The sequence below is a fragment of the Notolepis coatsorum genome (assembly GCF_963971535.1).
Source record: "Notolepis coatsorum genome assembly, chromosome: 14".
NCBI classification, from domain to species: Eukaryota; Metazoa; Chordata; class Actinopteri; order Aulopiformes; family Paralepididae; genus Notolepis; species Notolepis coatsorum.
Genome location: NC_140178.1, coordinates 62691625 through 62716885, shown reverse-complemented (window position 1 = coordinate 62716885; position 25261 = coordinate 62691625). Strand labels below are relative to the sequence as shown.

The window sequence follows — 25261 nt, the reverse complement described above, 5'->3', positions numbered from 1 at the left end:
ACAAGACAAGGCAACAAACAAAAAAAACTGGGCTATGCTAGCAGGGGAAGCTACACCTAAAGTGGGGCTAGCAGAGGGACTGGGTAGCTGCCAGAGCATTGCTAGCTACAGGGCCTATGCTAGCTGTACTGCTACATTAGCATAGAGGCTGCGCTAGCTGCCGGAGCTAGGCTAGCAGACAGGGCTGGACTAGCAAAGGAGAACAAGCTAGCTGGAAGGACAGTCCTAGCTGTGGGGAACCTGACCTTGCTAGCTGAAGGGGCAGTCCTAGCAGTGGGGAGACTGACCTTGCTAGCTGAAGGGGCAGTCCTAGCAGTGGGGAAACTGACCTTGCTAGCTGAAGGGGCAGTCCTAGCAGTGGGGAAACTGACCTTGCTAGCTGAAGGGGCAGTCCTAGCAGTGGGGAAACTGACCTTGCTAGCTGAAGAGGCAGTCCTAGCAGCGGGGAGACTGACCTTGCTAGCTGAAGGGGCAGTCCTAGCAGTGGGGAGACTGACCTTGCTAGCTGAAGGGGCAGTCCTAGCAGTGGGGAGACTGACCTTGCTAGCTGAAGGGGCAGTCCTAGCAGTGGGGAACAGGGTAGCTAACAGGGGAGCTAACGAGGCTAACAGGGGAGCTAACAGGGGAGTCAACAGGGGAACTAACAGGGGAACTAAAAAGGGCAAACTCACATACACTGTCTGTGCTGGCTGGGGTCGTCGACTGGTCGGGTCGTACTGTTATGGTTTGTAACCGACCCCAATCGCACAACACAAGACAGGTATGAGAGTAAGCCAAAACAGGGCAAATATTTATTATAGAACAAAAAGCGGCACAGTCCCTTTAAGGGAAACACAAAAACACTAGAGTCAAGGAAATATGGAAAATGCGGCACTGTGCCTTTAAGAGGCGAACAGGCTAAGGGACTAAGGCTAAGGGACAGGGCCAGGGCTAAATGTCAAGGACCAGGACCAGGGGCACTGGAGAGGGGGACAGGGACAGAGGCCCGGAGAGGCGGGCTGGAGACAGGGACAGAGAACAGGGATAAGGCCTTGGACAGGGCGAGGGCCAGAGCTGCTTACAGGGATGAGGACAGGGTTCCGACGGCGGAGGCCGGGCACGGGGACAAGGGCCCGACGGCGGAGGCCTGGCACGGGAACAGGGGCCCGACGGCGGAGGCCTGGCACGGGGACAGGGGCCCGACGGCGGAGGCCTGTCACGGGGACAGGGGCCCGACGGCGGAGGCCTGGTACGGAGACAGGGGCCCGACAGCGGAGGCCGGGGGGAAGAGGCGCATTCCTCCCGTGGAAATAGGGAGCGATGACGCGCCGGCTTGACGTCTGGAGTGGGAACACTGGAAAACCTCCCGTAGAGAATTAGAGAGCGAAGACGGTGTCCCACTCCAGGCACGGAGATCCTCCTCCTCCTCCTCGGGTGCTGCAGATGGGCAGCGCAGAACAAAGGGGTCCCAGGGGACCGGGGCGAAGAGACGCATCCTCCCGTGGAAATAGGGAGCGATGCGCGCCGGCTTGACCACTCCAGGCCTGGCACGGAGATCCTCCTCTGATGCTGCAGATGGGCAGCGCAGAACACAGGGGTGCCAGGGGACCGGCGCGAAGAGACGCATCCTCCCGTGGAAATAGGGAGCGATGCGCGCCGGCTTGACGTCTGGAGTGGGAACACTGGAAAACCTCCCGTAGAGAATTAGAGAGCGAAGACGGTGTCCCACTCCAGGCAAACGGCGACAGGTGGTGATGGCTGGCACGTCGTCTCACGCCGGAGACGCGGCAGGAGATGGTAACGTACAGGATGGTAACCGTACAGAACTCCATGAACACAGAGTGAACATAGATACAGAACGACCCGAACCAGGACTGGAAGGGAGGTCCAGGTATATAAAGCCCTCTGGGGCGCTAATCATAAACTATGACAGCTGCGTCAAGGTAATTGAACAAGAAAGGCCAAGGGTGGGGGCTGGTGAAGAGTAGAGGAGAGTAAATCATCGCAAGGGTGGGGGCTGGTGAAGGAGAGTAGAAGGCAGGGAAAAGATCTCACAAGGGTGGGGGCTGGTGAAGAGTAGGAGGCAGGGAAAAGTTCTCACAAGGGTGGGGGCTGGTGAGGTGAGGAGACAGGGAAAAAAGGTCCAGGGAACAGGCGAATCCTCACAGGAGGCTTTCAACATGGAGAAGGAACCGGTGTTGGACAGGGCGCACCGTACACTCCAGGCCAAACCCCGACCGGGGGAGCGACCTCGCACAATTGTGGCCAGACTACACTACTTCTCAGACTGTACCGACATCCTAAAGAAAGCAAGAGAGACGAGGAGGATCATGTACGAGGGGGTGTCCATCTCCGTTTTTCCAGACCACACAGCCAAGATAGCACGGGCGCATGCAGCGTTTAACGAGGTGAGAAGCCAGCTCCGAGAGGTGGAGGGGCTCCGTTTTGGAATTCGCCATCCAGCCCGCCTCATCGTTACCTATCGCGGCAAAGAGAGTCAGTTCAACACACCCGAAGAGGCTGCAACTTTTGTCAAATCGTTGAACAGAAACGGGGACTAGACTGAATTAAAGATGGGACTGCTTTCGATTAGTTTCCACGAACTGATTGGTGAGTCAACGACATATTCGGGCCAACTATTAGTTAAGTTGTATAAAAAAAAAATGAAAGCATCAACGCCTAAATCTAAAACGGGCGATAAGGTTGTTGTGAGGTAATGATGATTGCAGGGGGGCTAACCTAGGGCCTGAGTGCGCTCTGGTAACTTGTACCCGCTACACATAATAGGATGTCGGTCAACTGCTATTTATTTTCTAGATTTGACAATGCCCCACGTTACATTTTTAGATTAGAGTGGTACAGTGTTTTCATCATTACTGTGTAGCTGCTGCCACCGCGACACGCATGGTAGGGTGTCGGTCAATACAACAGTCATTTTCTGAACATTAGAGTTGGGTGGTACAATGTGTTTCTACATTTTTATTATTATTATTATTCTATGGCTGCTCGGGCCGTGTGTGTGCGCTGTCCTCTGTGTGCGCTCTGGCCGCGGTCCGTTGCGGTCCGCGGGGGGAGGCACTCCTCTGCCTACGGGCGGTGTGGGGCTGCGTGCGGGGGGGCGGTGTACGCGCATGTGGTATGAGGGCTATCAAGATACCACTTATTCCCTATATCTGAAAATGTACCACGTTTATTTAAGTTGTAGGGTGTTTTCATCACTACTTTCTGTAGCTGCCGTCCCCACGTGGTGTGATGTCGATTAGTGCCAGATGTTTTCTGTATCTGGGAACTGACCACGTTTAATTTACATTTATAGCACATGGCCAATGGGGTCGGGGGTAAACACTAGATTTAAGATTCCCTATAACTGTGAAGGGAACACGTTTTATATCTGAAAATTGACCATGTTTAATTTATATTTATATCATATGGCCATAAAGCCGTAGGTTAAACAATATAATTAAGTTGTAATAAGATCTTATCATTACTCTTTGTAGCTGTTGTGCCCACTACACATAGGCGAGAGGTTGGTCAATACACCATTTACTCACTTTACCTGAAAATTTACTGTTTGATTTACATTTATATCATATGGCCATAAAGTCATAGGTTAAAATATTGGATTTAAGTTGCACTGTGCTCTTATCATTGCTCTTAGTAACAGGGGAGGGGCGTGGGATGGTTTGTGTTTGTTTTTGTTTTATGATACTCTGTTATTCTTATACACTCTGTCTGTTTGTTGTGATTGACATTTTAACGTGTGCTCTTCTAGGTCCGATGCACGGCAGTTTAGGTTGGTACCCTTCTCTAGTTGGGATACTATTATACACTCTGCAACTACTATTATATATGCTGTCTGACCCACTAACAACAGACAATGACTAACACAAAGGTTTCGATGGGACTGGGGAACACAGTCAGATTCTTCTCATGGAATGTGGGGGGAATAAATGAGCCGGTTAAGTACCACTGACCAAGGGCGACTTGCTAGACCATGGATCGGTCAGATTTTCCACTCTAAATTTTAAATTAAAACACGAGGGACAGCCATACTGATAGGCAAGAAAGTACAGTTCACTCCCGCTAAGACTATTTCAGACCCCAATGGTTGCTATATAATAGTAACTAGCTCACTATATCAGACCCCAGTGGTGTATGCACCTAACTGGGATGATGTTAACTTTATAAAGAAACTTCTGTCCTCACTTCCCGACTTGAACACACACCACTTAATACTGGGAGGGGATATCAACTGTGTAATGGATCCCCACCTTGATAGATCAAGTACCAGGACTGCTGTGCCCTCAAAGATGTCTCAAACATTGTCCACTTTTATGAATAACAATGGCTACATTGACCCGTGGCGATTTCTGTATCCTGTATCATGTACATCACTCCTACACACGCATAGACAATTTTTTCTTTGATAAGGCCTTATTACCGTCTTTGTCCTCAGCTAGCTATTCTGCTATAACTATTTCAGACCACGCCCCTGTAACCTTTTAACTTATTTTCAAATCTAAACCCAAAGAGGCCCGTTTCTGGAGACTAGACTCTACCCTACTAGCATCTGCTGAATTCTGTAACTTGGTATCTCAAGCGATTGACCTATTTCTCGAGACAAATAAAAATTATGAAACCTCACCCTCATTATTTAGGGGCACAATTATTTCATACACCTCTCATGCTAACAAACAGCGTCTCGAAAGGCAACAACAATTAGAGACCCTGATTACAGATCTTGATCGTCGCTATGCCGTGGCTCCGATTCTGGAACTTTATAAGGACCGGCTTGGCCTTCAGACGGAACATAATATTTTATCCACCAAAGAGGCAGAACGACTTTTGCTTAGAACAAGGGGTGCCCTATATGAGAGTGGGGACAAGGCGGGTCGACTTCTGGCCCAACAGCTAAAGAGCAGATCAGCCTCACAACTAATACCACAGATTCGCGATAGTTCAGACTCACTAACAACGGATCCTAAACAAATGAATGACGCATTTGCGTCATTCTATTCACAGCTCTACACATCTGAGGCTCCCAAAGACACCTCTGTAATGCTAGATTTCTTTTCAGGCCAAGTCATTCCCAAAATTTCTCCAGAAGATTGTAAGCACTTATATCAGTCGCTACAACTAAGTGAGGTTACAGCAGCTATTAAAAAGATGCAGAGCGGAAAATCTCCAGGCCCAGATGGCTACCCTGTAGAATTCTTTAAGACATTTTCGAATCAATTGGCCCCTTTATTATTAGAGATGTTTGATGACTCATTACAGAAGGGTACTCTGCCACCTACTCTCACGCAGGCCTCCATCTCTTTACTCCTTAAGAAGGATAAAGACCCCATAAACTGCTCCTCTTATCGAGCGGTGTCTCTTCTTAATGTGGACAATAAAATATTAGCTAAGGCGTTGGCATGTAGACTAGAAGTTGTTCTCCCCACAGTAATATCTGAGGACCAGACAGGCTTTATAAAGAACCGCCACTCCTTTACAAATATTCGTAGATTGTTGAGCATTATTGGACTACCAAGCTCTCAAATAGTCCCTGAGGTAGTGGTTTCTCTGGACGCGGAAAAAGCCTTCGATAGAGTGGAGTGGGACTATTTGTTCTTTACATTAAAACAGTTTGGATTTGGGGAAGAAGTGTTGGCGTGGATACGCTTACTGTACACCTCCCCCCAGGCATGTGTCACAACTAATGGCTTCAGTTCTAAGCCCTTTCCACTCACACGTGGGACACGCCAAGGGTGCCCACTGTCACCATTGATTTTTGTGGTGGCCATTGAACCCCTGTCCATAGCTCTTAGAGCTGAATCCTTGTTCTCTGGCATCAGGAGGGGCGGTAGCGAACATAAAGTATCTCTTTATGCAGACGATCTATTGCTCTACATATCAGACCCAATGGCCGGTATCCCAAATATTTTGTCTCTTCTAAAGGTTTTTGGAAGCTTTTCTGACTACAAATTAAACGTACAGAAAAGTGAATGCTTTCCAGGTAGCGGATACTGGTTTTAAGTACCTGGGCATTAACATCTCCAAATCTCTTTGCTCTCTTCGAAAACAAAACTTTACCACATTAACAACAAAGGTAAAGGCTGACTTACAGAGGTGGAATGGCTTACCCCTGTCCTTAGCTGGCAGAGTACATTCCATTAAAATGAATGTATTACCCAGATATTTATACTTATTCCAAAGTCTCCCCTTATTTCTCCCCAAAGCATTTTTTTTTGATCTGGATAAGATGATCTCTTCATTTATCTGGGAGGGCAAAACACCAAGAATAAAATTATCCTTGCTGCAAAGGGATAGGAATCAGGGAGGAATGGGCCTACCAAATTCCATGTTTTATTACTGGGCCCCCAATCTTCACAAAATTGTCCTGTGGACGAGTGAACCGGACAGCAGCTGGGGTCAACTCGAGGCCAGTTCTTGCCCGACATCTTCCCTTCAAGCTTTAGCTTGCGGTGAAATGCCACTGTGACCAACTAAATATAGTAAGAACCCAATTGTTGTTTCCACATTGAAGATATGGGCCCAGATGAGAAAGGTATGCGGGTGGACTAAGCTCTCTATGTCAGCACCCATCTGTAATAACCACCTTTTCTTACCTGCTACACTGGATTCTGGGTTTGCTAGATGGAAGAAAGAGGGACTAATCACTTTGAGTGACTTATACATAGATGGTGTATTTGCAGAATTTGGGGACCTATGTGACACATATAACTTACCTCACTCTGACCGGTTTAGATATTTCCAGATTCTGCATTTTGTGAGGACCCATTCCCCTACGTTTCCACAGTTGCCCCCTCCATCAGGTGTGGAGCGTTTTCGACACTCAGTTAGTATGGATAGGGGCCATATTTCATATCTCTATGATACCATACCTAGAAAAGACACGGCCATAAACAGGATTAGGACGGGGTGGGAGACTGAACTGGGGGTCGCTTTCTCGGATGAATGGTGGGGGAACGCACTACAGGGAGTTAATACCTCTTCCTCCTGTGCCAGACTTGGCCTTATTCAGTTTAAGGTTCTTCACAGAGTCCATTATAGTAAAGCCAGATTGGCAAAAATATATCCCAATGTGACAGACAACTGTAACAGATGTGCACAGTCACCAGGGGATCTAACCCACATGTTCTGGTCCTGCTCGAAACTGATAACATTCTGGAAGTTCTTTTTTGATACCATCTCGGAGGTACTGGAGATTACTATATTGCCCTGCCCCCAAATTGCTATCTTTGGGATCCCTGAGGAGGATGTGATCTTGACCAAAAAACAATACAATGTAGTGTCCTTTGCCTCACTGATTGCCCGCAGGAGGATACTCTTGCACTGAAAAGCAAAACCTCCCCCATCATCCAGATTATGGCTGAATGATGTTATGTCATTCCTAAAACTGGAAAATATTTAATTTACAATTCGAGGATCCGCTGATAAATTCTACACACATTGGCAACCGTTAATCTCATATGTAGATAGAATAGATCCGTTACCTCCTGACTGAAGTTATGTCGAGTGCCATGTAGGGGAGGGGCAATTCTCACTGAGTAGGCTTACCTGTTGATTGGGGTTGTTGGGGACAGCGGGCGTGTATTTATTTAATCTCCCACCTCACGTATTTAGGGTCACACGACCTGGCTTGTGTATCGGACCTGGAATTGCACTTATGTTTCATTATATCCATATCAAATAGACTTATCCTTTAAGAGTACCATATGCTGTTAAAGTGGATCCTAATTTCACATTTTGTATTTGTCTTATTTTATTTGGTATGTATTTATTTACTTTTGTACTGTCTTTTTAATTTTTCTGGGTGGGGCGGGAGGGAGGGATATTCAGTAAGGAAAAAACAAAGAACACATGACATCTGTATGCAAGATATAAATGTAAATGTAATCTTTGAATAAAAAACTTTTAAATAAATACAGAAGTGGAGGATTTGATCATCGCTCCAGACCACAAAAGAAAGACCTAGGCAGGTTAAACCATTTTATAGGTATGGACTTCGAACAGTCTGTCAACTGTGTAAAAATATCCCAGAAGAGATATGTGGGAAAAGGTCCTGAGATGTTTTGACTGAAGTAAGAAATGTATAGATAAACTGTGGGTAACTTCATTCTGTTGGACAACCTGTACTCGCCCTGACCTATGTTCTGTAGTGAGTAAGAATGTCATAGTATTTTTGTTGATCCCACAGAGAATCATTGAACTACGTCAAAAATATGTTTTTCGTTATCCCAGAGGTGCTGCAGACGGACAGCAGTGTTTTCAGGAAAGACGACAAAGGTTTAAGGGCTTTGGGCCTACAGGGATACTATCAGCCTGTGAAGCTGAGTATAATCTCTAGCTATGACAATGAAAAATGTGTTTATCTAGAGCAACTGCTCGAAGTGATGAAGATAAGGTTATGAATGCATTGTTCAAGATGTAGTAGGTAATTGAAATATATCCTCTATACCAAATATGGTGTTTTTGAAGAATGGGCGTTCTTCAAAACCGTTTAAAATGATGAACATTGTGTATATATGAAGACTGTTGTTTATAAGGACAACCAGGGGACCATTGTGATTACTAGGAACCTACTGTAAGGTGTCAATATAGATGTAAACATGTCATTATAAATAATATCATCTCATCAGGTATGCCATCAGATAAGAAAGAATGACACCGGTTTACTGTCCAACGGACAACAGAGTAATAGATACTATGAGGGAGCCTGTTTTCAAATGAAAACTGACGTGATTTGTAAAGGTCATGTTTAATGTGAAGGTATTGAATGTCATACCTTATGGATGCTTTTGAGTTTATATATATTATTTCCTGTTGAGATCAGAGACTCTGTATAGGATTGTTAGTAACTGTCTAACTGTACATATGCCTGTTTACACTAGTAACTGTTTACCTGCGTAGACAATTGTCTCCACCAGTGATTGCCTAGTTGCATATATATCGGAGCCACCCAGGTATTCTACCTTAGGGCAACTATAAAAGGAAAGGTGCCTACCCCTTTCGTTCTCTCCAACGTCTCTCAGAGAGAGAAGAGTTGTACTACTACTGCTGCTTACATGTGAATAAAAGAAGCCACGCCAGTTCAGGCACAAGATAGAAACCATGCCTCTTGACCACATTATTGTCGCCCTAAGTTGAGTTCTGTTAACAGGTAGCTTATTCCACAGTATCGGCACCATCAATGCAAAGGCCCGGAAACCCTTTGTCACCAGTTTGGCCTGTGGGACCCTCAGACATAGTTGGTCATTCGATCTGAGGGACCTGGAGCTGGCGGGTTGGACCAAGAGTTCCTCAATGTAGGCCGGAGCGAGACGATTGAGGGCTCTGTAGGTGAATAGCATGGTTTTGAAGTTGATTCTCTTCCTCACTGGGATTATAAAAAGGTAACTGTACCTACAGTAGATTTCATTCATGGTTTTTGATGCCCTGTCAGGGGCACCTGGTGGTACTAAATCCAGATTGAACTCTGCCAATGGAAAGGGGAGATTTGGCCCTAATAAGGTAATTTATAGGCCTGATATTCAATATTCATATTTCAAATTGCATGTGTCCGGATGGCAAAATTCAGTACTGTATCTACAAAAAACCTTGTAAATCATCTGCCCTTTATTAATTTGCTTAGATGTTTTGTACACTTGATCTCAAGAAGGTGCTGCATGAGCTCAGTCTTGTCAATGTTAGCATGGTGTTATTCACCGTCAAAGATGGAAACAATAATTTGTATAATAATTGATATTCTCCTTTGGTTCATTACAATTTACTGAAGCATAGTAACAGACATAATATTTCTGACACTGGGAATACATTCCCTGATGTCCATAGATGTCCCTAGATACCAAGAACATGCAAATGGTCTTGTAGAAGTGGAGCAATCTTTACTTGGGTATGAACTTTTTGGCGAATTTTCTGAAAATATGGCCATGGCTTAAGAGGTTCTATCTATCTATCTATCTATCTATCTATCTATCTATCTATCTATCTATCTATCTATCTATCTATCTATCTATCTATCTATCTATCTATCTATCTATCTATCTATCTATCTATCTATCTATCTATCTATCTATCTATCTGTCTGTCTGTCTGTCTGTCTGTCTGTCTGTCTGTCTGTCTGTCTGTCTGTCTGTCTGTCTGTCTGTCTGTCTGTCTGTCTGTCTGTCTGTCTGTCTGTCTGTCTGTCTGTCTGTCTGTCTGTCTGTCTGTCTGTCTGTCTGTCTGTCTGTCTGTCTGTCTGTCTGTCTGTCTGTCTGTCTGTCTGTCTGTCTGTCTGTCTGTCTGTCTGTCTGTCTGTCTGTCTGTCTGTCTGTCTGTCTGTCTGTCTGTCTGTCTGTCTGTCTGTCTGTCTGTCTGTCTGTCTGTCTGTCTGTCTGTCTGTCTGTCTGTCTGTCTGTCTGTCTGTCTGTCTGTCTGTCTGTCTGTCTGTCTGTCTGTCTGTCTGTCTGTCTGTCTGTCTGTCTGTCTGTCTGTCTGTCTGTCTGTCTGTCTGTCTGTCTGTCTGTCTGTCTGTCTGTCTGTCTGTCTGTCTGTCTGTCTGTCTGTCTGTCTGTCTGTCTGTCTGTCTGTCTGTCTGTCTGTCTGTCTGTCTGTCTGTCTGTCTGTCTGTCTGTCTGTCTGTCTGTCTGTCTGTCTGTCTGTCTGTCTGTCTGTCTGTCTGTCTGTCTGTCTGTCTGTCTATCTATCTATCTATCTATCTATCTATCTACCTACCTACCTCTCTCTCTCTCTCTCTCTCTCTATCGATACAGTATATCTATCTGTGCGTCTATCTGTCTGTCAGTCTGTTTGGCACATGACTGAAGGTCAAAGGTCATAATGCAGTCCCATTTGTATGGCATAAGTTCATAGCACCGAGTTCAAAGGGTCAAACTGAGGTCATCAGATACACTCTCACAAGATACTGTGTGTGTGCATGTGAGACTGACACACTAGCCTCTTATCTAGCTAAATATAGAGCCACACCCTCCGCCCTTCCTATGAATTAGTCTCAACTTCAAAATATGAGAGCTGTTTATTCCCTCCTGAATAGGCAAAATAAACGAATGGTAAGACAACAATACAGTATTATTTTACTGTATATTTATAATAGTTATTAATGCATTTATAAGTGCAGTTAATAATTCCTCATACACCATTAAAACACATTGTAACTATCTGCTATAGTTGTAGATCTACTTTTCCTTTGATTCCTTTGGTGCTTAGAGAGACTGTTCTGAAACGGGAAGGTCACAGATTCAATCCCTGCCACAGGTTTACGGTAATATAATAATAATAATAATAATTCATTTAATTTATATAGCGCTTCTCAATGACCCGAAGTTGCTGACAATAGTCGGGAGCAAAGTAAAAACAAAGAAACAAAAACAAATAAACAAAAACAAAGAAGCAACAAAGAAACAAAAACAAAAGGAACATGAGACCATGGGGGGAACAGGGAAGACAGCATGATAGCACAAAAGACAGGAGACAGACATCAATCAGGTTGGAGGAGGGGGGGGGGGGGGTTATGGGTGGGGGGGGTTGAAGGCAAGGGAGAACAGGTGGGTTTTGAGGCGAGCTTTGAAGGTGGAGAGTGTAGGGGAGTCTCTGATGGACTGAGGACTTTTTGAGTTTGGATGTCGGGACAGTGAGGGAGGCAGTGGAGGAGGACCGGAGGGAACGGGTGGGGCGGTAGGGAAGAAGGAGATCAGTCAGGTAGGGGGGGGGCAGGCTGTGGAGGGCTTTGAAGGTGAGGAGTAGTGTTTTAAAGTTTATGCAGTGTTTGATCGGGAGCCAGTGGAGAGAGTGGAGGACAGGAGTGATGTGTTCACAGGACCGGGTGTTAGTGAGGAGGCGGGCGGCTGAGTTTTGGACCATTTGCAGTTTATGGACGGAGCGGGAGGTGATGCCAGTGAGGAGGGAGTTGCAATAGTCCAGGCGGGAGGAGATGAAGGCGTGTATGAGGGATTCAGCAGCAGGGGGGGAGAGGCAGTGACGGATTTTTGCAATGTTGCGGAGGTGAAAGTATGATATTTTTACGATGGAGCGGACGTGGGGGTCAAATGAGAGGGTGGGGTCAAGGAGGACACCAAGGTTTCGGACTAGGGGGGAGGGGGTGATGGTGGAGTCATTGATGGTGAGTGTGATGGGTCCGGATCTGGTGAGGGTGGTTTTGGTGCCAATAATGAGAAGTTCCGTCTTGTCACTGTTCAATTTGAGGAAGTTGTGAGTCATCCAGGTTTGGAGTTCGGTAATGCAGGATTCGATGTGACTGAGGGGTGGGCTGTGGGGGGATTGTGTACTGATGTAGATTTGGGTGTCATCAGCGTAGCAGTGGAAGTTGAGGTGGTATTTACGGATGATGTGACCAAGGGGGAGAATGTAGCAGATGAAGAGCAGGGGGCCAAGGACTGAGCCTTGGGGGACCCCCTGTGTGACTGGGGAGGGGGAAGAGGTGTGGCCGGAGAGGGAGATGAATTGGTGTCTGTCTGTGAGGTAGGAGGAGAACCAGCCAAGTGCTGTGCCCTCAACACCCAGTTGGTGCAGCCTTTGGAAGAGGATGGAGTGACACACTGTGTCAAAGGCTGCACTGAGATCGAGTAGGATCAGGATGTTGAGGGCACCGGAATCAGCGGAGATGAGGAGGTCGTTGATGACTTTGACCAGTGCAGTTTCGGTGCTGTGAGCAGGACTGAAGCCAGACTGAAGGGGTTCATAGAGGGTGTTGGACTGGAGATGGAAGTGGAGTTGGGAGGCAGCAATGCGTTCGAGTGTTTTGGAGAAAAAAGGAAGATTGGATATGGGGCGGTAGTTGGAGAGGTTGGATGGGTCGAGAGTGGGTTTTTTGAGGCAAGGGGTGACAGCGGCGAGTTTATAGGGGGAGGGGACGTGGCCTAGGGATAGTGACTGGTTGAAAATGGCGGTGAGGTGGGGGATGAGAGCAGGGAGGCAGGCTTTGGTGAGAGTAGTGGGGAGGGGGTCAAGGGAGCAGGTAGTAGTCTTGGAGGTGGTCATGAGGTCCATGATGAAGGAGGAGTCGACTGGGGCGAAGGCAGTAAAAGGGGTGGGAGGGATGGAGTCAGGTGGGGGGAAAATGATAGTGGGGGGGGGGGGAGGGGGGGGAGTTGGCGATGTGGGCAGTCAGTGAGTTGTTGATTTGAGATATTTTATTATTGAAGGAGAGGAGAAACGAGTTGCAGAGGTCAGGGGAGGAGAGTGAGTTATTGTCTGGGGGTTGTAGGAGTTTCTTGACAGTGGAGAAGAGGGTCCGGGGGTTGCGGTTGCTGCTGTTGATGATGGTGGAGTAGTGGGCAGATTTGGCAGCTTGAAGTGCATCACGGTAGGAGGAGACGTGCTGTTTGTGGAGGTCGGCGTGGATGGTGAGGTGTTTTTTTTTATAGAGGCGTTCTAGTTGACGGCCGGTCTGCTTCATAGAGCGGAGTTCCGGAGTGTACCAGGGGGAGGAGGTGGTGAATGAGACAGTAATGGTTTTCAGGGGTGCCAGTGAGTCAAGGGAGTCAGAGAGAGTAGAGTTGAAGAGGAGGGCATAGTCGTCGGGGTTAGAGGGGGCGGAGTCAGGGGGAAAGGCAGAGGATATGGACTGGGACAGTGTGAGAGGGTCAATGGATTTTATATTACGGAAAGAGATGGTGCGTTTATTGGAGTGGTGGGGTGGGGGAAGGGGAGCAGCGAAAAGGATGCAGTAGTGGTCAGAGAGTGGGAATGGGATGGGGTCCATATGTCCATCCCTGTGGAAGTGTTCTTGAGGTGCTGCAAATAGCTGACCCTGTGCTCTGACTTCTTGGTTGAAATGCCTACATGTATGTTGGGAAGCTAGCAGCAAAGCCATTGTCTCAAATCTAGCCACTTTGTTGCGCTTGTGAACTTAACCTTATGCTAGTTTAACACAAACTCAGGTGATAAAGTTCAGTCACTCGATGATTTGACGCTATCACTGTCAAGCCACGTACAGCCAATTATCTTTGATACAGCGTGATATGCGACTCAACTGAAAAATGGATCCTGGATCTACTAGGCCGGGAATATCTGGCACCTACACCGGCAGGGGCCAGCTCTACTATCGTGCTTTGAAGACATCTACAGATGGAGCACTCAGATCTGTCGACATTCTACCATCGGCAATAGGTGGTGCCGACGTGGTTGATTTTAACCTCTTAACTGGCGGCCCCAAAAGTGGCAATTTCGTTACTTGAACTTGAGGACTGCATACTTTTTTTGCAAACCAAAATACTATACTTTATACTTATAGCACATGCATGAGCCTGGTCTCCTTTGAAAGATAACATTCTGTTAAATAGAGTAACATAGGTCTGAAGATCATCATGAAATATTATTTTACAAACCCTACATGTCCCAAACATTTATTTATCCCTAAGTCTCCCCATTTTTTTCACATGGATTGTGGTACTGGTGCTATCAAAAAGTATTCGCTGATCAGTAAAATACATTGCTCATCAGGGCTGCCCCTCTCATAATGTCTTCGACAGTCTTACTATTTATTGTTCACATGAATCTATTTATCGTATTGATTAGGCTAACTAAAGTAGAGGACAAGGATTGTGGTCCCAATGTTAACATTATTAGGCGAACAAGAAAAAGATGATAATTATTTGAATTAGACATAAAACATGTATATGATGTATACTATACTATATATTATATTATAATAATATAATAATTGCTTAGAACAGTGGTTCACAACCTTTTTTAGGCCATTTAAAATATAGGCCAAGTGTTCCTGAATATTAGGCCTAATGTTGATTATTATTCTGTGATATATTAATAAAAAAGCAAGTCATTGAATGCTAAATAACAGATGTGATTTTTTTAACTGGACTGTTGGGATATCATTATCATTAGTTTAATGTATGAAAAATGTGTTAACTTCTCAAAGAGAAAAACTTCTCATGTCACTTGAAAAAAGCAAATAATGTATTTACCGAACAAAAAAATGCTTCAAATATTTGTCTAATTATGTTCACCTAGAAAATAAATCTAAACCTAATTATATCATAAAAAGTGCTCAAATAGTGGTCAAAATACTTTATTGAAGTGCATTTAGTGAGAAACACAGGCTAGGTAAACGGCTGTAGTGACAAGGAAAACGCCAAAACTCTAAATTTGATTGGTTAAATAATGTGACAATCAACAAAATCTCCCCATTTGTCAAATGAAAATATAGGCTATATTAAATAATAAAAAATAGAATTTTCAAATTCTGACAATGTACAGAAGGCCCTGACCTGCCCAACCTCTGCTAATATGTGTAATATAACATTTTAAGCATGACTCAATTGAAATGTGGGATATTTTTCTTCTGTTGCAGGACACGGGACAAATGATCATTATCATCCGATGCTTGTAAAGTGCTTGCATGAGGACATTACATTACCGGCTGTGTTACAGACTTATCATTCATCCGTGGTTTTGTTTTGGGACACATGTAGTAAAGGAGGGGAGAAACTGCCCAGTTAAGTTGTTCCAACTAGGTTTTGACTTAGTCTTGTTAAAACGCCTCTTCTATGTCATTGCCATTTGACACCGTACAGCAGCAGTAGTAATACTAACACGTCATGTTTCAAACAATTTCTTTGTCTCTTTAAGAGCCAGGGAGGGGAGGAGAATATGAGAACCCTGTCTCTCCTTCTCTCAGTCTCCCTCTCCTCCCTCTATCCCCCCCCCCCCCCATTGAAATTCCTCTCTCAAGAGTTTGGCATTTCCTCTGAGCTCACTGGTTGGGAGACCGGCACAAGGGGAGAGAAAGAGAGAAAGAGAAAGAAAGGGAGAGAGTCAGAGATAGAAAGAGACAGAGAGAGGGAGAAAACGAGAAAGGGGGGAGGGTTCAAACTTTTGAGTGTGTGTGTATTAGGTTGGTCCCAAGCCCAGGGCATGCAGTTTCTCAACTAAAGAGGAACTTCACAACAAAATAGACAGACTTCTGGTTCTTCTGTGGAGCAGAGGGCAAAGGAGGAGGGACGTTTGGCCAAACCTTACTCAGGGTGACAGAGCTACAATTTTCTCCTTCCAGTGCTGTGAGCCGAGGAGAGCAGACATAATTTGGACAAAGGAGGACAGCGGCAGTGGCCAGTGTTGTGGTCTAGAGAGTAGCCTAGACCGCCTCGGATAGAGACCAGGGACAAGACCCAAGACCCGTCCCAGACGAAAGCACAGGAGTCGTTTCAAGAGAGTTTCAAGACCAAGTTAGAAACCGAGAGACTTCATCTCTCAATCCCGTGAGAGGGAGCATCATCTATTTTTTTTCATTTGAATGATGCAGTCTTTGGCGGGAAAAGGGATTAGTGTCCGCATTTAATGGCCTTGATTTTATTTTAAATGTTTAACGAGTGTTGTTAACGCATTGCTACTATCCAGTTACGTTTCCCTGTCTTCGAGAGACAAGAGCCATAGACGACATAGGATCCAGGACCGAGAGTAGACCAAAGACCTGAGGAAAACTCTGTCTTGAGAGCTTGAACACAGAAACGGTACAGAAGGGAAAAAGTGAGGAATAGAAGGAACAGAGAGAGAAGGGGAGTGGAGGTCAGGAAAGAGAGGACGTGGAGCTTGGCTGCATCTACTGTAGCCAAGAACAGTGTGTGTGTATGTGTGAGTGAATGAGTAAGCGTGTGTCACCATGGGTTAGTTTTAACAAGCCCTCTCCCAGCTCTGAGGGCTACCTTTTCAGAACCTCACCCGGGGACACACAGCGTAAATCAAAATCACAAGGGTGAAAGAGGAAGCGATTTGGAGAGGAACAGGGACGGATTGGAAACAGGAGTGGGAAGAGAGTGTGGCGTGAGAGAGAGAGAGAGAATTCGGGGGGGGGGAGAATGAGTGTGTACACACTCAACCTCAAGGTCTTCTGGCCTCTCTTTACCTGTGTGCTAACGGGCTTGGTGGTGCTCCACCACGTCGCTCACAGGTTCGGCCCGGAGACGAGCGGCCCTGAATGCGGGAGTGAGTCCGGAGCAGAGGGCTGTTCCAACCAGGGCCCTCCGGTCCTCCTGTCTCTGGCCAAACTGCTCCTGGCCATCGCACTGTGCTTCCTCTTCATAAGGTAGGGCTATATCTGACCTTGTCGCTACTGTTTTGCATTATAAAGTTACAGCATGTGATGTACTTGAGATCTTAGGCGCAAGATACATTTGCTTAGTCAAAGCTCCCATTGATGTTATTGTACAGTGGGGAGATCATGATTCCCCTTCGGATGTATATCTTTTTTATGATCTCTCTTTACTACACAGTTCTGTATATCTGTTTGTAGTGTATGTCATAAATGTCATGATGAATTGAAAATGGGGGACCCCGATGTAAACAAGACGAAAGTCTTTTTCTGGTCTTCATCCTCTTAGCAGTTTGTTTTGTATTGAGCGTACTGTATTGTACCCATTCTGCAATCTGTTAATAAAGTTTTCAATCAATCAATTCAATCAATCATTCAGGTCTGCAAGCATTATATTTTCTCAGCTCAGGACCAAAATGTAGTGAATTTCACTGAAAAAAACTAACAAACAAAAGTAAAAACGGAATCTTAACAAGTCATTTTCAATCTTATTGAGTCACCAGAGTTTGAACTTCAGCTCGCTCTACGGGGGTCCAGGGGCATCTGGGGTTTATCTGTAATAAACGTTGTGTTTTGGTTTAGGCGGCCATTACAATTCAGAAAGTTAATAAGGGCTTAGAACATTATGAACACCGTATGATGGCCATTCCCATGCTTAATAATAATAATAATAATAATAATAATAATAATAATAATAATAATAATAATAATAATAATAATAATAATAATAATAATAATAATAATAATAATAATAATAATAATAATAATAATAATAATAATAATAATAATATAATAATAATAATAATAATAATAATAATAATAATAATAATAATAATAATAATAATAATAATAATAATAATAATAATAATAATAATAATAATAATAATAATAATAATAATAATAATAATAATAATAATAATAATAATAATAATAACTTACTTTTATATAGCGCCTTTCAAAAGACCCAAGGCCGCTTTACATAGGGGGAAAAAACAAACATAAGTAACGAACATAGTGGACAGACACAACATACAAAGTGGTAAATTAGGGTTTAAAGGCCAAGTTGAAGGGGTTTTGAGGAGTCTTTTGAATTAGTCCAGAGTTGGGGCGTTGCGGAGTTCTGCAGGGAGGGAGTTCCAGAGGGTGGGAGCTGCCACCCTGAAAGCAATGTCCCCAAAGGTCCGCAGTCTGGTTCGGGGAATGGAGAGCTGACCAGTGTCTGTGGATCGCAGGGACCGCGACTGAGTGTAGGGGTGGAGGAGGTCAGTGAGGTACTGAGGTGCCAGAGCGTGGAGGGATTTGTAAGTGAGAAGGAGGGTTTTGTGTAGGTGATGCAGGATTTGATGGGCAGCCAGTGGAGGTGGATGAGGGTGGGGGTGATGTGCTGCCAGGGTTTGGTGCGGGTGAGAACATTATGGTTATAACTCATTATGTTATTGCAACAATTGGGTTGATACCATTTGTTACACATAATGGTGGTGTAACCATTTTTGATCACTTGAGAATTGATGAACAAAATCCCTCCAAAATGCCACATTAAAGGAACACGCCAACATTTTGGGAATTTAGCTTACCGTCTTCTCCAGAGAGAGACAAGAAGATATATACCTGTTTCCTCTCTGTGCGTTCAGTAGAAAGAACATCTGGCTGCATGTTAGCCTAGCTTAGCACAATGAATGGAAGCGGACAGTGCCGGTTTGTCTAGGCATTGTCCAACTAACACCTCTCCCGAAGGCTAACCGGCACTGTCCGCTTCCATTCATTGTGCTAAGCTAGGCTAACGTGCAGCCAGATAGCTTTCTACTGAACGCAAGGAAAACCATAGAAAATGCATGGTGTGATTTGGTATCAAAACAAAACTTTTGGCATTTGGACATTTCTGTAAGAATTGCATTTTGTGGCAATTGGATAGTGAGCACTTCTGTTCTCTAAATGCTATAGGTCTCTGGTTTGCAGTTCACAAGGCTGTGATTATCCTAGAGGTCACAATAGGTAATTGTATACAGGTCAAGTTGTCAAAAATGGTCTCACTATAATGAAATGGCTACTAAGGGAATACAATTCACTGAATGTCCAGTCTCAGATGTCCAGTCATACCCAATTCATGCAATTCCAAGACCGTTTCCAAGACACTATGCAGAAATGGTTAAATACACTTTTAAGAATAGGTAAAAATAACACATTTGGACTACATGCAAAGAGCTGCATGGTTCTTGCCCAAACCTGCATGGGATTAGCATAAAATTGGCATGTCTGTAAAGGGGAGATCCGTGGCTACCATTATTACCCATTGTCATTCAAACATCTTGAGGTCAGAGGTCAAAGGACCCCTTTGAAAATGGCCATGGCAGTGTGCACTCATAATTATGTGTTCTTTTACATGTTCTTCATATAGAATTAACCAAGGCCAATGAGTCTCAGGTCAAACATTTTTATAATTGTATCATTTTAGTAAATTCTATTTAGTAAACATTGAAAACAGGTCCCACCGACCCGAACACCACACACGGGTTAAACAGAAACAGGATCACACCACTTTGGGTCCAGTTAGGAAACACTGATAAAATCACAGAATCAAATAAAATCAAAGTATTTGTATAGCCCGAAATCAAAACAAATTTCCCCCATGGGCTTCACAGATCAACAAGTAACATCACAATAGATCCACAATAAAAAACACCATAAAATCCACAATGTTGCGACACACCCAGACTTTCCCCAATGAAGATAAGGAACAACTCCCTAAAACCAATAGCAATTGGAAAAAAGGGGGGGGAAACCTCAGATGGGAATTCAAAGGGGATCCCCCATCAGGATGATAATGGGTGTTGCTATGCTTGATAGATGGATGGAAAATAGAACAAGTGAATAATTGGTATGTATATGCATTAGGGGTGGGACTCGATTAACCCTAACCCTAACCCTAACCCTAACCCTAACCCTAACCCTAACCCATATCAATATTTAATGCGAAAAGCTAAATCTTTCAATAAAAAAAAATGTGGTATACGAGTGAATCAATGAATATACATTATACATATGTTTAAGCAGCAAAATCCTGTATTGCTACTACACAGACCAACAGATCAATGCCATTTTTAACAAAGTAACAGCAATTTTAGGAATAATATATATATAGCGCAAAGGACCTTTTGTAAACTCAAGCAGTTGAACTTCTCCGCTCACATCGCAGCGACAACCAGAACCTGCAGATTCCTCCTGAGCAACGTCAGAAGGATCCGCCCCTTCCTGACAAAAGAAGCCACCCAACTCCTCGTCCAATCAACAGTTATATCCCGCCTCGACTACTGCAACACACTGCTTGCTGGCCTTCTGGCCACTGCCACCAAGCCTCTTCAACTCATTCAGAATGCAGCGGCCCGCCTGATCTCAAACCTAGCGAAGTCAGCCCATGTCACCCCACTTCTTAGGGACCTGCACTGGCTCCCCATTGCCGCACGAATCTGCTTCAAGGCTCTCGACCTGGCATACCGTGCGGCAAAGGGAACCGTTCCCGCCTACCTCTGGTCAATGGTCTCTAACTACACACCCTCAAGACCCCTACGCTGTGCATCTTCTGGCCGTCTCAGACCCACTCCTATCCGAGCTCAAGGAGAAGCCGCCTATTCTCAGTCCTGCCCACCACAGTTAGGACAGCCGAAACCCGTCCAATCTTTCGCCGTCGACTAAAGATGCACTTATTCAACCATTGTCTGAAATGGAAAGAAATCTAAAAAAAAATATCAAACCCTAACCTTATTATTAAACCTTATTGTCATGCACTTGTCCTATATATACTAGCCTACACTGTAGCACTCAACACTTTGATGAACATTGTTACTCAGCTGATAGATCTGTGCCCAGGGCCGCCTGGGAGAAATGCGAGGCCCTGTGCGAGATTTAAACGCGAGCATAGAGCATAGAGCATGTCTGTGTGTTAGAAAGAGAGAGAGAGAGCATGTGTGTTTGTGTGTTAGAGAGAGAGAGCATGTCTGTGTGTGTGTGTTAGAGAGAGAGCATGTATGAGAGAGATAAGCAAAGATGAGCCCCTAAAGGATATTCAACTTTTAATGGAAGAACAAAACAGAAGGAAAAGATAACTTCACAAAGGCAACATGAATATACATAGATCCAAAAGGACAAAGATCAACACTTAAATCCAAAGAGAAGAGGGTCTATACCAGAGAAAACAAAGTAGCAAGGAGCCAATGGCCGACATCAGCTAAATAGGCTAACTGCAAATAGAGTAGCCAGGTACTGACACCAGGCCACACACAGCTTTGGCCAACGCTACCCAAGCTACACAAACGACCAAGACAATTCACACAAAGCACATGTCGTATCTCCAAATGTTGTGAAGTAACATATGTTTTGCCTGGAAAAAAACATCGTTATTAACAAAACATTCAGGAGGGGAAGGAAGGAAGAGTGGGGTAATGTCCAATGGACATCTTACCTGCACCAAGGAACGCAGGGCGAATGGCCGCAACACAGGTCTCCACGTTGACGAAAGGCCTCTTGCTGGCGGGACAAAAAGAAGCTATGGCCGGGGCCTTGTCATGGTGCAGGCCCGACTACATCTTCTGTCAAAGATGATGTCGTAGTCAGAGTGCCAGGGCCTGCTATTCTCACGGCTAATGTCAATGGTCGTAGCACAAGCTAACAGCTAACTCTAGGCTAACTGATAGCATCAAGCTAACGTTCCCAACCGAGCGAAAACGAGCAGCTAACGTCGTAGCTAAACAGCTAACTGGCTAACAGTTAGCTCAACCCGGCTATCGCTAACCACTAGCTAACGCAGAAGCAAGCTATGCGGCTACCACTGAAAAACTGTACAACGTGAGAAAAGCAATACAGGCCAACACTTCAGACAGCCGCTGTGTTTTCCTTTTCTCATCCGAAGAGGGAAGGGAAATAGAAGGCAATACACGTCCCACTACAGAGTGGTGTTTACCATAGCGGTGCCAGCAACAAGTCCCTCGCGGACTATAGCCGACTTGAGCATGGAGATATTCTCATAATGAAACACCAAGCTCACCTCCCTTGCACCAGGTGCTGACACCAGGCCACACACCGTTAGCTACTACAACAGCTAGCCGGCCCGTTTGGCTCCCGAGAGAGAGAGAGAGAGATATATCCACGGCGGGAATAGAATAGAGTGCATTAAAAACTCACCAAACGTCCAAGAGGATGGAGCCAACGAAGTCTGCCGAATGATCGTCCTCTTCATCTTGGCATAACAATGCTGCACGCGCTCTCTCTAGGTTAGCTAACGCTAGTTAGCCTTTAGCTAAGCTAGCTACTAGCCGACATCATCATGGCTATCCCGACTAAACCACACGTTAGCACTCAATATTATAACGTAGCTAAAGCTAACTAGCTGTCCCTGCCTTTAGTCGGGATGGCTAGCCTGACTGAACTGTCTAACATGCAATAACTTTCATCTTCAGTCCATCTGCCGAATGACCGTCCTCTTCGTTTTGGCTGGCATAACTAAGCATAACCTCCAAAGCTGCATGCGCGAAATAGTCAAACGCAGCTGACGCATGCCGGCGTACACATGATGTAACCCCTCCCCTCATTGAAACCAATAGTATATCTGCTGCAGAGCCTCAGAGCTCCAATTGTGTATCTGCAGAGCCGCAGAGCCAGGAACAAGTACGTCAGACACATTCTACAAACGTGTCTAATGTGAAATATATAAGCATATAAGCAAAACTAGATTTTAGGTCTGTGATGAAAAAGTGCCTTGCGGGAAGGGGGGCCTAGCAAAAAAAAAATATATAATAATAAAAAATTATAAAAAAAATTATAAATATATTTTTTTTTTTTTTTTTTTTTTTGTGCGAGGCCCCCCTTCCCGCGAGGCCCTGTGCGACCGCACTGCTCGCACACCCCCTGAGGCGGCCCTGTCTGTGCCCTTCCTGATGACTTGTCATACAGAACTTGTAAGTCGCTTTCGATAAAAGCGTCAGCTAAATGACTAAATGTAAATGTATACAAGATTAGATACAATAGTATCTCAAGTATTTAAGAACATTTAAAAATGTAAATAATAATATAACTAATAACAAAAAAAGCATAGGAAAACAAGTGCTGGTATGAAATGTATGATGGCTCAAGGTCACTCTCCCCAGGGAGCAGGAGAACCACTCAGATGAAAATGTTTAGTAAGGCAGGACAGGCAGAGAAGTTCTTTAAGAAGAGCTGCTGGAAGAGGGTCAAGCGAGCTGGTTGAGGGTTTGGCCACACCAACCAGTTATGAGAAGACACTAAGTGAGACGTTTTCAAGACTGGATAGCACATGGCTGGGTTGCAGAGCAGAGGGAACGTCCTTCGGAGGGGGAATGGGACTCTGAATGGAGAGTAACCCCTGAATTTAGTCTCTTAGCACCTCAAAAGAGGAAAACTTACTATTTGAGTCGGAGAGAAAGTTGAGCTTGGAATCATAAATCAAAGCAACTCTGCCTCTTTTTTTTGGAGGTGTGCGATATGCGAGCTACTGAAATTAGGGGGAGATGCCTCGTTTAAAGGCAGGAAGTTTAAGCCACGTCACACAGAGGCCCAGCATATCGAGACTATGGTCTGTAATCAGCTCATTAACCAAAAGAGCTTTGGTTGACAGAGAACGAATGTTAAGACCAAGCTTCAGGTACTCTGTGTAACAATCAAGTTGGTATGATTAATCGTACAAGGATGAACAGGGTTAAAGAAGAGCATAACGAGATGTTCTAGTTTTGATCGGATACACCGGGTTAAGGATAGAGATAGAAAGAGAGGAGTGGGGAGCCTGATGGCGGAGGGACCCGACATGACTGGTAAAGGTATGGAGATTGGCAGGCTCCATCGGTTTAGCATGTCTAGCAGGCTCACTAATAGCCTGCACCCTGGCATGCTCATATGGAGGCTGTCAGCCATTTCTCCTTTCTCAGCAAGCCAGGGCGATCCCAGAAAGAGGACCAATTATCCAGGAACCCTAAACCTTGTACAGCATCAGTTCAACACGTTCCAGCCTGTTTGTGCTTTTAAGCTCCTGTATTATCTTTCACAAGCTTGTTTAATTTGAAACAGAGCTTTTAATCTACTTTATTATGCCTACAGTATTTGCTACTATAGAGGCCATCAAACCAATCCTACATCTATCTCGCATTAGTCCTGTGGCTGCAGCCAATTCTTTCTCAAAGGCTGTAAAGTAGAACTATTAAAAGTCATATTACTGTATAACAGAAACATTTTAATTATGCAGCCACCATGAATGCAATATTAACAGCCAGTCTCATTATAATTTGAATGAGCAAATAAACAGGGAACCAGTGATCTGTAACAAATTAGTTACAAGTTACAGTTTTGAAAGTAACATCTCCAACTATGTTGTTTCATTATCATCATCATCATCATCATCATCATCATCATCATCATCATCATCATCATCATCATCACCAGGTACTGTTCCACCCATCCTGCAAGGGCTGGCAAAGGCACTCTGGGACTCACTGATGCGCTCCCAAAATCCAAGGTGTCTCGGCGTGAGCTGCTGGAGGACTACTATAACCGCTGGGTGCGTCTCTCCCCCCACGTGGTGGGCCACAGCAAGGCCAACGTGGCCAAACTCGTAGGAGACCTGGTGAGGGCGGGTCGTGCAGACCTGCCCCCAGAATCCTCTCTGGCCTTCAGAGGAGACTTCCTACAGGTGGGTGGGTGCTGAGAGGTTTTTGGCATTTTAACAAAAGTACCGTGTTGAAAGTGGCCACCAGTGATCAACAGGGACATTGAATCCTTCCTCAATGGAATTATAAGGTAGCAGTGCCAAAGTATTGCTATTTCGTAATCTACGTAATGTTATGGGGCTGTAATAGGGAGGTGTGTAGTGGTTATGTCATTGCCGTTTGTCCGTGTTCCACCCTCTGTCCAACGCAATGTATTTCCCCATTGCCCATTTCTAAATCGTCTCGTTTAAAACAAATAAAGCATTAACATTTGCATGGTGTAGCTTTCTGTGCTTATTCATCCACAATATATTGCTCAACATAAAAATATTCGCAATTAGGCCTATGTAACGGAGGTACCGCAGTCTATCCACAGTCACGAGGGACAGTAAGTGAAGTGGCTGTGGACGTTAAGCGGTACTGCAAGTAAACTCACTCCCCAGAGGCATCCAGACCCAATAGCAAGAAGTGAATTCACCTCTTGGTATAGTGGTCTGCGATG

General features: G+C 44.8%; 1 protein-coding gene across 1 annotated transcript; it reads left to right on the top strand.

Moving 5' to 3' along the window:
* Nucleotides 1-15755: 15755 nt before the first annotated feature.
* Nucleotides 15756-24758, top strand: itpripl2 (ITPRIP like 2; the record flags this gene model as incomplete). The annotated part of the gene is made up of 2 exons (XM_084329121.1): nt 15756-17047; nt 24497-24758. Exons 1-2 carry the CDS (start codon nt 16821-16823, stop codon nt 24756-24758), a joined length of 489 nt encoding a protein of 162 aa, XP_084185247.1. The 5' UTR covers nt 15756-16820.
* Between the last annotated feature and the right edge of the window lie 503 nt (nt 24759-25261).